This window comes from Ictalurus furcatus, chromosome 1 (genome assembly GCF_023375685.1).
Source record: "Ictalurus furcatus strain D&B chromosome 1, Billie_1.0, whole genome shotgun sequence".
In the NCBI taxonomy this organism is placed as follows: domain Eukaryota; kingdom Metazoa; phylum Chordata; class Actinopteri; order Siluriformes; family Ictaluridae; genus Ictalurus; species Ictalurus furcatus.
The window spans coordinates 16,021,817-16,039,556 of NC_071255.1; the positions used below are offsets into that span (position 1 = coordinate 16,021,817).

Consider the following 17,740-nt stretch of genomic DNA (forward strand, 5'->3'; position numbering starts at 1 on the left):
GTTATGTCAACATTTGCCACATTTTAAATAGAAGGTCTACTAAAATGCAAACATTACAGACAACAGAATTTTAAGAGGAGTTAATATGTAAATGGAATGTTAAATATAAAATTGGAAGATACAGTTATTATTATACTAATTAATTATGATTGGTTAGCACGTTCGCCTCACATCTCCAGGGTCCGGGGTTCGAGTCCCGCCGGGGCCATGTGTGTGTGGAGTTTGCATGTTCTCCCCGTGCTGCGGGGGTTTCTTCCGGGTGCTCCGGTTTCCTCCCCCAGTCCAAAGACATACATGGTAGGCTGATTGGCGTGTTTAAAGTGTCCGTAGTGTATGAATGGGTGTGTGAGTGTGTATGTGATTGTGCCCTGTGATGTGCCCAATGTAAATTGTGCATCATAAATGTCTGAGAACCCTGTCCAGGGTGTCCCCCGCCTTGTGCCCAATGCTCCCTGGGATAGGCTCCAGGTTCCCTGTGACCCTGAAAAGGAGTAAGCGGTAGAAGATGGATGGATGGATGGATGTGTAAATGATCAAACAACTGTCTTAAGTCCTTGTGGAATGCGTTACATTAGGTGCCAAATGAGTGTATTATAGGACTGAAGAAGAACAGAGTACCTGAGCCCAATGAAGTGATGAGAACCTTGTCATTAGAAATACTGTCACATATGAATTGCTACTTTTAAATAAACTTTAAATTAATAGAGGTAGCACTTAAAGGGATAGTTCAACCAAAAATGAAAATTCTGTCATTAATTATGTCATTCATGTCGTTCCAAACCCATAAGGGTTTCGTTCATCTTCGGAACACAAATGAAGACATTTTAATGAAACCTGGAAGATCTATCCCTCCTTTTACAGTCCAAGTAACCAAAACTTTCAAGCTCCAAAAAGTTCATAAAGGCATCGTAAAAGTTATCTATGTGACTCCAGTGGTTTATTCCCAATTTTATCAAGTGATTAAAAAAAAGTAATTGATTACAGAATTGTCATTTTTGGGTGAACTATCACTTTAAGTTCTTGTTAATATAGGACATATTCACTGACTTCCATGATTTAAATAAATTGGTTAGAATTTCAGGTTTTTATTTGTTTGAAAACATGCTTTTCATCTGCCAACTTGTTGAGAGATGTGTGAGAATCTAGATATTGAAAGGTTCTGTAAAATACAATACACCTAAATGTTCTAGACAAACGTTGTGACACTTCAAGTGGAATGTCTGTAATGCTTGTCTTATAGTGTGCTCTGTTCTTAATATAAAACCCTACTGGCAAAGAGCTTAGCCAGAATCCAGGCTTGGGCAATGACACACCGTTGTTTAAAAGGCTTCTGTCATAGTTTCTTAAATCAATAGCTATTTATATGTGCACAGTTGCTTATTGCAATCCTGTCTCATTCTTGATCAGATAAATGTGTGTTTAATCTCACAGATGGGATTGTTGAAGGTGATGGTTGACATTTCAAAGGGTCTTTAGTCAAATCAAGTTAAAACACTTTATCACTATATTTCTATGAATAAATGTCATTTATAGTCAATCTGTCTTGCCATGACAGATTTAAAACATTGGACCACAGTTGAATGACACAAATAGTACTATTATATCAGTGAGAAATAATGGCATGTCTAAAGCTGCTCATCTATGTTCCCTCTTATTATAATGTAAAACATTCAGGAGTATATTCCAGTCTGGCTCTTTAATGATAATTGAAACCTTATGACTATAAAGTCAGTGTTTTCAGAGAGAATGTAATCCTTGGCTGACACTGGAGCTCATGAAGAATTCAGGCTGCATGTCTCTCGCCCATGCAGAAAGCTGTGATTGGCCTGTCTCAGTGCTGGCCGTAGGTGGCTACACCACAACAATAAAGACCCCAGAGAAGCACCACAGCACTGACATGGAAAAGGAAGGAATTTTTGTGATGGGTCTATTTAGACAGACAGAGAAGATACACATCTCCATCTTTCCCCAGTGCCTGTGGGTGTGCAGCAATTATCCATGCTAACATACTGTTGCTTTCTTTTTTTTCTTTTGGAAGTGGGGCTTGAGTTACGAGGTTCGGTGGAACAGTGGATCATTGAGTATTGTTGTGTGTGTGTGTGTGCGTGCGTGCTTTTTATGTGTTTCTCTATTGGACCATAATGTACAATCTTCGCAACAACAAGAAATTCATGCAACACAATGGGAGGCATTTTCTGGTCACCATAAGAATTTTAATAGGGTGTTAACAGATAATTAACTGTAATAACAGAAACCAAGCTTAGTCTGAACAGCTACAAGGATACAGTTTCTGAACTACTGATACAAATGCGTCATTATTGTCGAGTTATTTTAAAGAAAACAACGCAACTGCGAGGCAATCGGAAAATCTTAACCAAACATTAATTCATTAATGTTCAGGGTAGCAGTGGATCCAGTGCCTATCCCAGATACACAGGGTGTGAGATTGGAACACACCTTGAATGAGACACCAGTCCACTGCAGGACACACACACTCTTTCACACCTAAGGGCAAGTTAGGCTACGTTCACATTAATCTGGATAGATCTGAAAACTGCATTTTCATTTTTAAAGGCTTTCCATCTACACTGGTGTTTTCAAATGTTTTCCAAAAATTGCTCGTCCACGTTGAAACATCTGAAAACATTTACATTCCTATATTGTGCATGCTTAAAACATAAGAAGCTTCAGTCTGCGTCATTTCCATCAGGTATTTATTTAAAAATGCAATCTGAAGGTCGTACAAAGTGACATTAAACTTTAACAAAGCTATCAAACTGGATAGCAGAAACAACTGCAGTACAAAATTATCCAGCATCTTGTTTGTTTTGAGTTGAATGGGCCACATGACTAAAAATATGCTTACATTTTATGGCATTTGGCAGACGCTTTAACTAATGTGGACATAGCCGTAGTGAAAAAGATGCATTTTTGAATTTATCCGGATTAATGTGGACATAGCTGTAGAGAAAAACATGCGCTTTCGAATTTATCCAGATTAATATGGATGAATCCTTAGAGAAATTAGTTCATTATTAAATTTATCCGGATTAATGTCGATGTAGCCTTGGAAAGCTTTTTCGAAAAAGCTCTGTTTTCACCGGACAAAAACGCCTTCTCTGTGTTGACGGAAGGCCAAAACATAGAGAAAAAGATGCGTTTTCAATTTTTTAAATTCATGTGGATGTAGCCTTAGAGGAATGAATCCATCTACCGGCATGTTTTCGACAGGTCGGAGGAAACCAGACAACCCAAAGGAAACCCACATGGACAACATGAGAAAGACAGTAACCTGCACTCAGGATCGAACCAGGGACCCTGGAGCTGTCGGCAGTAAAACTACCCGCTATACCACACATCTCAGACATTTATCCATCCATCCATCCATCTGCTACACCGCTTATCCTGTTCAGGGTCATGGGGAACCTGGAGCCTATCCCAGGGAGTATGGGGCACAAGGCGGGGTACACCCTGGACAGGGTTCTCAGACATTTATGATGCACAATTTAGTTAAATAATAAGCAAGTTGGAAAATAACTTGCCAGCTGGTAAAGATGCTCCATCACCTTAATCAGCTTGGTTTGTGTTTAGGTCGGACCAAGCTGAATTTTTTTAGCAGGATTATCTGATTTTCTTCATGTGGCTTCATTCTATGGCTCATATTGGGTTCTACATAATGTAGCTGGGGGTCTCATGCACTGCGTTTATTAAATAATCAACTAAAGATAGAGAACTGTGTGGCTTTCCCCCCCAAGCACTAGGCGAGTATTGTTTGTGTTATTGTGTCATGATGTGACCCTCAACCTTTCTTCCAGCTTTACTCTTACACTAATGTTTCTGCATACAAAACTGCTAGGTTTATCGGCCAGAGTTTACTTTCGCTGTATTTTTTAATAGTTGAAAAAAAAGCTATCCTGGGAAACACGGCGTTTGGTTTCCACACTGTGGCATGTCCCGCTAGCCGGCTGTGGGCTGCGAGGTCACGCAGCGTCGGTCAGTCAGCCATATTGGCTCCATCAGTGCAGGATGCAGCTGGGCTGAGCTGCTGCGAACAGAGGAGGGAGTTTTCTGCTTGTGGAGAGAGCGGAGACCCCCGGACCCCACCGAGATTTTAAAGCAAAACACACCGAGACCTAACGACATTCCACTAGCCGAATAAAACACGCGTTTCAAGCGCAATAACAGCACCGCTCCCCGAATAACGGATGAAAAGGAGACGGTAAGACCGGAGCAGATCCTCTGGAATATCGGTTTCTTATAGCGGTAACTCGCATTGCTGTTAGCCTGTTAGCATCGTGTGAGCCAAACAAGTGAGCTAGCTCATGAAGATAATGCTCTGACAGGGATTGTAGGCTTGTTTCAGAGGTTAAAACGGACTAATTTGCGGTTATATTGCTCAATTCGGGTGCCGTTATGATGTTAAACTGGAGTGGTCATGGATGAGAAAAGGAAAGGAAGCAACCTCAGTCATTCACTTAATATATTTCTACTACTAATAATAAAAATGCACATACCCACAACTGAATTCATTTGTGTTAAATAACTGTCTTTAGGCTCACAGACATAATCCGGTTTTGTTTGTTTGTATGTAGCAGTGTTTGTTTAGGTGCTCCGTGAGTAGCATATTGCTGGCAGACAGGAGCAACACTGCTGTAGTTCAGACTGGAGGAAACACAACACTGAGCAAAAGTTACCAGACTCTTCTACCTTCTCATTCTCTCACTCCCTGACTCATTCATTCACTCCCTGACTTATTCACTCTCTCACTCCCTGACTCATTCACTTTCTCACTCCCTGACTCATTCACTTTCTCACTCCCTGACTCATTCACTTTCTCACTCCCCTCTCACTCCCTGACTTATTCACACTCTCACTCCCTGACTTATTCACTCTCTCACTCCCTGACCCATTCACTCTCTCACTCCCTGACTCATTCACTCTCTCACTCCCCTCTCACTCCCTGACTCATTCACTCTCTCACTCCCTGACTCATTCACTCTGTCACTCCCCTCTCACTCACTGACTCATTCACTCTCTCACTTCCTGACTCATTCACTCTCTCACTCTCCTCTCACTCCCTGACTCATTCACTCTCTCACTCCCCTCTCACTCCCTGACTCATTCACTCTCTCACTCCCTGACTCATTCACTCTCTCACTCCCTGACTCATTCATTCACTCCCTGACTCATTCACTCTCTCACTCCCTGATTCATTAATTCACTCCCTGACTCATTCATTCACTCCCTGACTCATTCACTCTCTCACTCCCTGACTCATCCTCTCACTTTCTGTAACCACTTTCTCCTGCTCAGGGTCATGGTGGATCCCCAGTCTATCCCAGGAACACTGGGCATGAGGTGGAATACACCCTGGATCAGACTCCAGTCCATCTTAAGGCACCATACACACACACACACACACACACGCACAGTACGTTTACATGGACATCAATGTTCCGTTATTAACCCGATTAAGACAATACTCTGATTAAGAAACTACCATGTAAACAGCGATTATTGATGACCTTAATCCGACTAAATCATACTCGAATTAAACACAAATGGAATTAAGGCATGTGGAGTATTCCTGTTTTAGTCGCATTATGGAAGTGCATTACAGACATGTACACACCTTAATCACACTATTAACATCATGTGAGAGTTTTCACCGCATTTTGCGACAGGACATGTGCACACACGGCAGTGCTCAACCCAAAACTGTATATGGTACCATAATAAAGACGAACTGTATGTTGATACGTGAAATTCTGGAGGGAATGTCGGACAGCGTGGCGCGGTGACGTAATGACGTGTGCTGTTAATCGATCTATGTTCTATAACATGTAAAACAGGAACATGAAGGGAGTATTCAAAAAGCAACTCATGTAAACACCTTAATCACGATATTGTCTTATTCAGAATAAGGTCAATAATTAGATTACTGCTGTCCATGCAAACGTAGTCACACACACACAATTACAAACTCGTTAAAGGGATAGTTCACCCAGAAATGAAAATTCTGCCATCGGTTACTCTCAATTCAGAAAATATCTTCACTTCTTGTGTCGTGTTGACGCGAGAGCCAACAAAAAAAAGTCCTCCTCTATGTCACAATCTGCAGATATTTATTTATTTATTTATTTTTTAACAAAGGTTGTGCACAGCATCCCTCTTCCTCTGCTGTAAACAGCACAGCACTTTCGGGGTGTCGTGAGAGTGTGAGCGTGGACGTTCTCGGGACACACTGGGACTCGGACTCACTGCACTGTTTCCAGCAGAGGAAGAGGGATTCTGTACACAACCCGAGTCTCGTAGGGCAACCCGACTCACGTAGGGCAACCCGAGTCATGTAGAACAATCCTTTTAACATCTAGGAGAAATTTAGCCTCGCCAATCCACCTATTGGCATGTTTTTAAGTGTTGGGAGGAAACCCAGACAAACCCAAGGAGAACATGCAATACTCCACACCCGAGCTCAGGATCGAACCACGGCTCCTGGAGCTGTTTTAAAGAAGTCTACCAGTTCATGTTGCAACCTCAATATATTTCAACATCATGACTGTCGTCACCTGGTGATCGGCTTTATTTGTTTACCTGCATTAAGGTGTTTTTTAGCGGTAACCTGTGGGAAGTTTAAAGTTTGCTCCATCTAAATAAGAATAACGGTTTATTCCAAATGCTTTCGTTAGGCATCAGAGGGAATACACTTTGTTAAGTAAGTAGATATCAAGGTGCTCGTCGTGGCAAGTCATAGCTGGTGTGTGTGTGTGTGTGAGGGAGAGAAAGAAGGAGTGGGAGGTGCCGGCACATAGAGCTGTATAGGTGTGTGTGTGTGTAGCAGGAAGCCTTAGGTATGCTGTAATGCCACGAACAGGCCACAGACAATGCAAACAACAAATCACGCTCTAGAGAAAGACTCCTTGTTTCAGCTGGATACATGGGAACACATCATGCAGTTTTGGAGCTTGCTGAGCTGTACCACTGGAGGTATGTCACTTCAGCTGCTTTTGTAAAAGCCGTAGCTGGTGTGGATTGTGCTTTAGTTCAGACCTGGCTGAACAGAGTTAACGTGGCCGCGGGGGCTGGATTTGGTGTAGTAAACAGGATGGTGGTGTCCTTATCTCTGAAGATAAAGGATGAGACAGGAGGCTTCCCCCCCATGTATCGGCTAGGGAAGGTTTTAAAATCTATTGTACTAACTAAAGAAGTCTGAGTTTTAAGGAACACAAAGGGCAAGACCAGACGTAGCGTGTACCATGGTTCCAGCTGAAATGTTGTGATGAATTCCAGGAGACGTACCTTAACACTGAGCTGCTTCAGGCTATAGGTCTGGATTGTCAAAGTACAAATTAACATTCAACATATAGCATTTTCACACAGGTAGTGTAATGTAGTTATATAACAAGTACAGATGCACAGATTAGGTACAGTTTACTAAGTATGATCAGTCCGTACAGGAGGAGGTTTTTTTGGGATTATTGCAGAAAAATGTTTTGATTTTGCTGCACATTTTGTGGAAAACTACTTGTGATGTTTGTTGGTAAATGAGATCTTTTAGCTGTACTCATGTGCACTGCGCAAGAATCGAAGACAGCTTTGGCTGAATGCGTGTTGTGACAACGTCACACGACACATCTTGTCCCAAATCTGCAGTAATTTTGAAAGGTCGCAAGCTCCTCCGAATATCACGTAGTTTCCTCGATTTTGCGTTAATTTCTGCCATTGTGAAATCCTGGTATAGATGGATGTCTTGAGGGATTTGATTATATTTTGATTCAAGGTGCAGCAATTTGACTTTACATTTAATCTTTATGCATCTCAAGGTGTCTTGATTTTGGATTTCTGTAGCCTCTGATAATTTCTGTGACCACTGACAATTTGACAATAATGTTTGTTTTTTAGATTGTCATTTGATCAATTATAAAAATACACTAGGCTTGGTGGATTTTTATTAGGGTTTATCAGCATTCAGAATGATATTCACTATTCACAATGTTAGTCAAATTTCCCCAATTATTACAAATTCAAAAAGGGGAAAAATCAAGATTGGGATGTTTAAGATCACATGTTCTACTTCTAGTTGATTACAACATAATTTGATAGCCCTGCTCAGTTTTTTTTTTTTCTCCCCCAGTTTTTTTATGTTAAAGCCCAGTTAGGTTTTGTACAATTATGCCCAATCATGTTCTCCTTACTGTACGTGCTGGCGATATTACATATGTAGCTGCAATCAAACATTTTTCAAGGTATTAAAACATTCTGCTCAGATGAACATGATCTGGCCTGTTTCATTGTGCGGATATGCCAAAGCTAATGAAAAATACATTTCCATGATGTTGAGCTTTCATAGTGAAATAGGCAGAGCTTATTGATCTATTGACCCTAACCCCGATTCCCATTCCATCCAACAGTACAAATCAAAACTGACACTGAAATCTATATAATGAAATGTTTAACTTGGCAAAAACACACATGCAAATAATCTAGTAATTAGTAGGCTTGCTACTAGCAGTTGTGCTAGCAGTCTTTTCTTATCCAGTTGGTTCAAGGCTTCAGGAGTTGCTGCTGGGGTTCATCACAGCGCTCATCACAATTTTCCTCCATTAAGGAGCTTCAGTACTGCCCCTACTGCATGTTTGTTCTCAGTTTCCATTGGTGGTTAACAGGATCGGTTCAGATTTGAGTCACTAGTGAGTCACTGGTGTACACTATCAGTCACTAACAGTTAGTACGTTTACATAGACAGCAATATTCCGATATTAACCCGATTAAGACAATACTTCACGTTGGACATTGGACGGCATGGCGTGGGGACGTAATGGCGTATGCCGTTAATCGATCTATTTTCTATAACATGTAAAACATGAAAGGAATATTCTAAAAGCAACTCATGTAAACACCTTAATCACAATATTGTCTTATTCAGAATAAGGTCAATAATTAGATTATTGCTGTCCATGTAAACATAGACAATGATGTCCAGAGCTGGTCAATAAAATCTCCAACCTGCCCCTACTGTCCTAAAATTTGCTTAAGAATGAAGAATTTGTGACTTTCTCACATGATTTTGGCTTGATTATGTCTGACTACCCCAGGGCAGACTGGGACAGACGTGGCTCTATAATCGTAACGTAAGAAATCCTGTAGTGTGACTGCAGCATTAGGGGGTGTCCTGATATGAAAAGGTAGTACACACATGCCAGCATCATACTGCATGTATAATGCAGATAAACTGCATAAACTGCAACAGAGAAGTCATTATATTGATTCTATACTATGCACTAGAGCTGCAACAACTAATCGATAATAATTGATTATAAAAATCGTTGTGAATGGATTTTCATTATCGATTAGTTGGTCTGTGCGTCACGGGGTGTGTTTATTCCCTACGTTACTTCTGTTCCGAAAACACGCTTCAGAGAGTAAGTACTAAAGTTGCATCCCAAATGACGTACTATATACTTACACTATGCAATATGTACTCTACCGTCTAGCAATTTTTTTACTAACCGGAAGTATAAGCCGTTTCCTAGTCGAGGGCGCACAACATCATACGCACGTAATGCGACTTGGCTTGCTTTAGCAGATACCCAGAGTCACCGACAGTAACTTTCTTCAGTTTACTGTTTGTCACGTCACGTTTACCTTTTATACCCAACATGACCATCAGATGGGGGCGAAATCGTCAAGTGACAGCGGAAATAAATGTGTGACCTTCAAGTCTTCTAAGGCAGGGGATAATTTTATATTAAATGCTGCAGAGAAGACTAACCTGTAAACTTTATAAAGTGGAGCTTGTGTAGCACAGAAGCACGACAGTGATGCACAAGCACAAACCTGTTTATATCCAAAATGCTCCACTGTGTGCAAGGGGTTGGTGAAACTGGTGCCAGTTGCTTAAAAGGTTTAATTTTATTCCAGTTTATTGTCATTAATATGCTATATTTGCACACTTGCAGTGTGACTTCTGTAGTTTATTATAACAGAAACGATATGTTAGTAACGAGGCCGCGTTGCTCCTCACTTGCAATGTAGACGTGGTGATAAACAGTGTAGCGCAAGTAAGGTCTGTAATGTCTGATTAAAACACTATGATTGAAAGTAAAACACAAGTAAAACAATATGTCTAAAGGCAGTGAGTAACAGAAACCACAAGGTGCAGTGAAAGTGAGATTTTACTATTAGTTTAGGACTGTAGTATAATTATGGTTGCTTTTTGTGCATATATATATATATATATATATATATATATATATATGTATGTATGTGTGTGTGAGAGAGAGAGCGAGAGATATAAATTTTATATGAGTGTTATATTTGTAACACTCAGTTTGTGGATTTTATTTTAAATAAATAAAACAGTGGTACTGAAAGACCCCCCCCCATTTGATTAACCGATTTAATAAAAAAATTAAATAATTAGTCAATTAATTGATTATAGAATATAATCGTTAGTTGCAGTCCTACATAATATAACAGTGGACTGCACACTAATATCTTGTGTATATTAGAGACTTGTCTGTTCAGGTTCTGAATTGTTTCTAAAGTTTTGGAGTAAGTGAAGTTAGCTCCAGTGAAGTAAGTGAAATTAGCTTTTTCCCTAATAATGAATATTCTGTAAGGGGTTAACCCAGTGGAGTGAGAATATTTGTATTATCATCCTTTTGCTTATTTATGATATTAGTGCAAATTATTTGAACTGACAGGATATTTGAATTGAGCCTTTGTGTTATTCAGCTTTAACTGAAATAAAAAAATACAGATTGAAGGACTAGCATATTAATCTTTATAAATATAAATAAAGCATCCAAGATGAATTTTCTAATATGATTACAATTACTTTAAATGTTTTCAAATTTGTTGGCCTATTTTCACTTTGGTTAATGGCTTCTTAGATTACACACAATTTCATTTGACTGCCTGCTGATAGTGATGCACTACTCTAAGAGAGCGATGCAGCGGGGCTTTAGTCCTTTACTCTGTCTTTAGTCCAGCTCTCGGCAGCTTACCGCAGTCATCGCGTTTGTCATCTTGTCGATCACCATCGAGCCAAGCTGAGTCCAGCGTTTGCTGTCTCCACTTCTTCTACAGTAGATGATGGATCACCAGTGTCTTGTGACATGGCAAACCTTAATAAAATGTCATGTGGATGCTTAATATTAGTACAAGCCCAGTAGCAATAAAGCTGCAGGAACGATGAGTTCAGTCATATCAGCGTTAAACATGTACTGCACAGTTCCAAACCTGATCCTTGAGCTGATTTACACAGTCTTATATCTTCTCCTCATATCTCAGTCAAACACTAATACAATGAATATTTAACAGATTTAATCATTCTGAGATTCCTGAAGCATTGGCTTATGAAATATGCAGGGGTTGATTAATTGAGACATAAGTGATAAATGTGTATTCTCAGTGTGCGTTCCAGCTTTTGCATCTTTTTCATTTAATCTTTGGGGGGAGTCTATGTGACGTGCCCAAACATAACCATGTTCAGCTGTCTTTATTGCTGGAATTTAAGAAACTTTTCTTAATTCGATCATACAGTGGGTATTTGTGGCTGAATTAGAATAAGGGTCACCTTCGATGCTGTACTGTGTATATATACTCATCTTTACGCCTGTACGGGTCCTCATTTTAAGATTTGAAAATATTACTCTGAAGTCATTAGAGGAATTTCGTCACATTCCATAGTGTTCGCGCTGACTGAACGGCTGCTGGCTATTGAGACACACACACTGACTTGCTTTCACTTGTTACATTTCAGAAGTGTTCATTTATTTCCCGTTCACGGCACTTCATTTGGTGAGGTATAGAGGAACCAGAACAAACACAATGAGTTGATTTGAACGTTTTTCATTTTATTTAAAGTCGAAAACCTACAACCAGGGGAGAAGACACGACATTTCTGAGCTGCTGCGAGTCACCCCTGGCGCTCCTGTAATAATAATTCACAGTAATTCACACTCGGAGCTGACAGACTGGAATTGGCAGGAGTTTTAAAACGCATGCATCATTGTGCCAGAAATGAAATATGTCCAAAATGTTTTGTAGAGCTTCACACAGAGCAGCAGGCATCGCAGCACAGAAGTCTTTTCCATTTGCTCTTGTTCTGTAGCTAACTAATATTAGCCATATATAAACCCAAACTGTTTAAAAAAATGTTTATGTTTCCACCTGAGAAGCCTAATTCTTTGTTGTGGCCCAGTATGAGTTCACAGCCCAGTAGTTGGAAATCTCTGGTATAAACTGACAAATAACACAACATAAGCTTATTTGATCGTTCTTTGTACACCCTTCAACATAAACAGCTTCTGAGAGAGGAATTTCATTCCGAGTATATAGAGTATACTAGATTCAGTTCTGCACTGAACAGACATACGTATACGTCACATTCGACTAATTAATACACTTCTCCTGTCCTCATTAGTGGATATTAAAAATCTACACACCCCAGTTAAAGTGGCAGGTTTTTGTGAAGTAAACAAAAAAAAAAAAATTCAACTAGGATAAATCATAACTTTTTCCACCCTCAATGTGAAATTATAATGTATTCAAATGAAGTGAAAAATAATCAAACATTTTAAGGCAGAGGTTCTCAACCTTTTGCAACTAAAGCCCCCCCAAGCCTTCCCTATCATGTGGCACGCCCCCCCCCCCCAAATATTGGAGGAGAACAGGTATAATGATTATCTATTGTATATAATATCTATCTATCTATAACCTAATCTATAATCTCTTTTTGATAGATAGAGATTTTTTTTTGCTTTTGTGTGTTTTTAAAATTTTTTTTTTTACTTTTTTAATTACTTTTCATAACTTTTTTGTATGTTTTTGATTTTTTAACTAACTTTTATAAAACTATATAACGGACAGATATGGAACATGAATGACATAAAATGTTTCTGAACACTATAACTACTTTTAACAAGTGAAATAGGCTGTAATAACATGGACTATTTTACATGTAGCCTAAAACATGTTGCATCACATTCGTCTTGCGTTCTAAAAAAACATTCGCATATGAATGATGTAAATTGGGATGAAGGGTGCGTCTGGTTAACCATGACATTGTTAAATCTCCGGCTCTCAGACACTCACTGAACAGAGCAGACGCAGAGAGAGGTGTGAGTGCAGCGGGAAAGCAAGACTTTGCGCTTGCTGGACAGTATTGCCGACATTTGGAAAGTTGCTAAGGTTTGTCTAAAAAGTCGCTAGATTTGTCGCTAGGCATTTTTTTGTTTTTTTTTTGGCAAAAGAAAAGTCGCTAAAGGGGTCTGAAAAGTCACTAAGTTGGCAACACTTGTCTGCACTGACAGCCAGATAAAAAGCAGGCTAAGCTCCGCCTCTCCCCAGCAAAAACAAAATACTGAGGGAGAGGGAACGCAGGGTTTTTCCATTTATGCACATTCTATTTGAAAAGCAATAAAATACACAGAGTACCCAAATGATGTCCTGTCTGTTTTTTTCTTTAAAAAATTCACGCCCCCTTCCAATCACTCCACACCCCTCCATGGGGGCAGGCCCCCCTGGTTGAGAACCACTGTTTTAAGGAAATATTGGCAAAAAAAAAAAAAAAGTTACAATAACCTGGTTGCATAAGTGTGCACACCCTTTTATAATTGGGAATGTGGCTGTGTTGAATGAACCAATCACATTCAGTCTCATGCTCAAAAGTAATTATCATCCAGCTGTCATCAATGAAATTATTCTGATTAACCTCAAATAATTATTATTCTGATTAACCATTCCTACAGCGTGGGTTGTTCATTGTTCCCTGAAATCTCTTCTCTCACAGCTTTAGTTCAAACCTGTGTTTAGTTCTTATTTAACCACAGTTTTGGACAAATGAAAGAAATGGAAGCAAAACTGTCCTGGGTTTAACCCCAGTATTAAAAAAAAAACCCAAAGGTAACAGCGTTATATGTACACATTTACATTTTGACTACTGGCATCTCATTCAAAATGTTGCCACACAATAACCACAAGCTAGTGTGAATGCAGGATGTAAATATAAATACACTATGTGGCCAAAAGTTTGTGGACACCTGACCATCACACCCGTGGTTCTTCACTAAACTGTTGCCTCAAAGTTGGAAGCCCACAATTGTCTATTATGTATTTGTATGCTGTAAGATTAAGATTTCCCTACACTGGAACTAAGGGGACCAAATGTTTCAGCATGACAATACCTCTGTGCACAAAGCGAGCTCCATGAAGACATGGATTGCCCAGGGTGGAGTGGAAGAACTGCACAGAGTCCTGACTTCAACCGCACTGAACACCTTTGGGATGAACTGGAACGCAGACTGCACCCCAGGCCTCCTCACCTGAAGTAAGCGCATGAGCTCATTAATGTGCTCTTGTGGCTGAATGGACAAATCCTCACAGCCACTTTACAAAACCTAGTGGATAGCCTTGCTAGAAGAGTGGAGGTTATTGTAAGAGAGAAGGGGGAGCAACTTTGGAATGGGATTTTCAAAAAGCACATTTGGATGTGATAGTCAGATGTCCACATAAAAGTTATACAAGGTATACGTATATAAATCGTTTGTCAATGTTTTTTAAGGGTTTATTATATAATGAAGGTGTCTTCGCTTATAGAAAAGGCTTCTGCTAGTACCCCTTTGTACAGGGACATACTCTGTTGTAGGGTACTCTGCATCGAATTTTTATGGAAGAACCCTTTGAATGCAGCTAGGACTTGGCAGTTCTTAATGTCAGGTGTGCTGTATGGCACCTTTGCCTTTTGCTGCTGTAGAACGCAGATCAGTCAGCCATGGTGTGATACGAGACCCAATCATCTATTCACTCTCACGGTCAGTGCGTTCTGAGAGAGAACGATCTCTAGAGATAATGATGCTGTTCAACTCTGCAGACTTTTTAAAGGTCAGTGTGTCCATATATAAATGTTTGTAGGAATTGTAAAAGGCCGTTGAAGACCGCCTTGAAAAAGGCGGTTGCTAACAAATGACTAAACGGGACTACGAAGGTTGTCATGGACATTAAACGTCATCACGGCGAACCGGAAAACTCATCTACTACAGCCGCGTTGTGTTTATACTCACGCTCTTGCATAGTATTCCAACTTGTAGATTGATCAATTTATAGTATTTTCCAATTGCAGTGTTTTTTAAATGAAGATTGAAAGAGTTGTCAGAAGCGTAGCGGTGGTGACGTTGAAGTCGTGTGACCGTGGTGTAGTTAGTTTATAGCCTAACATTAGCTTTTTACTTCTGCCGATTGCATTTAGTCTTCAAAATTCATAAACATTGTGTTCACTTGTGAAGATTATCTTGCTGAACAAAATGTGTAAGAATCATACATTTTTGTTGGTCACCGAGCTTTTTTTCTGCAATAATCTAAAATCTAGGAATTTTCGAGGGAACCAGGGTGATGCTAACTTCCGGGTTGGCCTACAAGAAAACGTCATTCCTGTTTATAGCATTCTATAAACAAATGTAGCCTAATTTAAACCACCCACTGCAACCCAGATCAGGTCTAAGGATGATTGAGTGATTTTTTTTTTTTTTTTTGTAGCTTTATATCTGACTTCTCTCCCATGCCTGCACCAAAAACAACAAAAAAAAAACTGGATTTTTTTTAATGTCCTGTAACATCCCATGCACACATCCAGTCTCAACCAGATGCCCTGTTAACCTTTCCTGCAAGCTTTCTAAAACAAAACAAAAAGAATATACCAGTTATACCAGTATACCAGTTCTAAACAAATACCTCGTATTTGTTTAGAACTTTCTGTTGATCGTGAATAATGTTTCTGTATTCAGTTACATCCCTAATAGACACAAACCCCACTGACAAAACCTTTGGTAGGATTACAAAGTCAGTAAAGTAATTACCAGTGTAAGCTGTGTAAATCTTATAACTACGCAGTTGAATGTTCCAGATTGATTTGATGTGTCTTGTCTCTCCACTTGGATTGGTCCTAGCGGGGTTAGAACTCAATTAAAAGTAAATTGCCTTGTGCTAATCTGAGCATTATAGCACTGCCAAATGGTTGAATGGATTAAAACACATTGGAAGTTTGTAGTCTGGCAAGCGATTTAAAAAGATCTCCAAATTATTTGACATGCATCATTCCACCGTAAGAAAAATAATTTACAAGTGGCGCAGATTTCAAACGACTTTTTGCGAGTTTGTCCAGGACTGGCCGTCCCAGCTAATTCAGCCCAAGAGCAGACCGTCTGATGCAGTAAGAGGTCTCCAAGAACCCCAAAATTTCATCACAGGATCTGCTAGTAAGTCTTGCAGCTGGTGGTGTCAAAGTGCATGCTTCTACAATCAGAAAGATTCGCACAAATCTCACCTGCATGGGAGGCGAGCCAGGAAAAAGCATTTGCAAGACTACAGTTTGCCAATGAGCATATAGACAGACCTTTTGGAATAATGTGCTCTGGACAGACAAATCACATTGTGTGTGTATATATACATCTCTTTCATGTATAAGTTTGTGTGACACATATACAAGTTTTGACTTTTTCTATCCTGTTTGCTCTCTTCCTGAGCCTAGATTTGTTTTAGATTAAGGGTGATGCTACTATTAGCCAGTTGCGGTCATGTGTTAAAGAATTTAGTAGTTAGTTGTAATTAAGCCCGCCTCCTGAAAGAGCAGCTAAAATCTCTTTAGGAGGAAAAACCGAACAAAGACAGTTGTTCTACATTAGTCTGCCTCATTTAACTAGTGGATTGTTACCTCTGAGCTTGTCTGCGGTATTTTAATATTTCAGTGTTGGTATTTATTTTTGCTGATGCTCTGTTGGCTCTTACAGCTGTGAGAGACCATACAGCTAGAGGGCTCTCTCTACTCGGACACATGGCCATTCTGTGTTCTGTCACTGCTCCCCGTACACACTCGTGTACACCACACTGCCTTAAATGGATGCTGTGTAGTCTTGGTGTTGTAAAGACTGGTGTGTGACTGGTTTCTTTTTCTCTCCGTTTTGTTGCAGATATTGCCAGGATTTCCTACTACGGAGGTAAGCAAATATCTAAACTATCTCTAAAAGGTTGGAAAGTAATCACTGCATCCATTAACTTGCATTCATAGTTTTCAGCTTCGATGCATTGACTGAATGTGTACACAGATTCCAGATGGGGAAAGGAGGAGGAACAAGGGGGGCATTTCATACATAGGGAGTTTTTCCATGTGAGGCTGTACTATACCCATAAAGGCCAGTATTGAGCACATAATGGTTTTCCGGGCTGATATTTGAGCCAGTGCAGTTCCTGTGGGAGGGTAGGGTAGCAGGAAATGGAACTATCTGGTCTCTATTGTGGGGATCGAACCTTTACTCTTGCAGGGAATTGGCTTTAAGACCAAGGTCATAAAAGAATGAAAAGCAAACATGAGTAGAGTGGGAGATGTTCTTTTATATAACAGGTTGGTAAGTTAGTCTGTACCACAGTGTGGTTGAATTCTCAAATCTGATATTAAATATAAATATAAATATATAAATATTGCGTTGGGCCATATCCCACCACCCCAGCATGTATTATTTTCATATAACAGCATGGTTTAGTATGTTATTTCTTATGTAATGCACACTAGTCAGAGAGCAGAGTGGGAACACCGTTTCATTTCTATTTCAGCCTTTTTGTAGCCAGGGACACCTTAAGTGTCAATTCAGTCCTGTGGACTCTCTCAGTACAGAATTATTTGATGGGAATTTTTAAAAAACGTGTACTCAGGTTTATATTTATAAAGCTTTCTATTCCTGAA

General features: G+C 39.7%; 1 protein-coding gene across 3 annotated transcripts in view; it reads left to right on the forward strand.

Moving 5' to 3' along the window:
- Positions 1 to 3,697: 3,697 nt before the first annotated feature.
- The window catches only part of ptk2ab (protein tyrosine kinase 2ab), an 81,477-nt gene continuing 67,434 nt past the window's right edge, over positions 3,698 to 17,740 (forward strand). For 2 of the 3 annotated variants that reach the window (XM_053629085.1, XM_053629090.1), the window contains exons 1-2: positions 6,621 to 6,987; positions 16,971 to 16,997. In XM_053629085.1, coding sequence (XP_053485060.1) covers positions 6,885 to 6,987; positions 16,971 to 16,997 — 130 coding nt within the window. In that variant the 5' untranslated portion in view covers positions 6,621 to 6,884. Of the gene's footprint in view, positions 4,220 to 6,620; positions 6,988 to 16,970; positions 16,998 to 17,740 lie in introns of those variants that run through there. The other variant, XM_053629116.1, reaches the window with a different exon arrangement.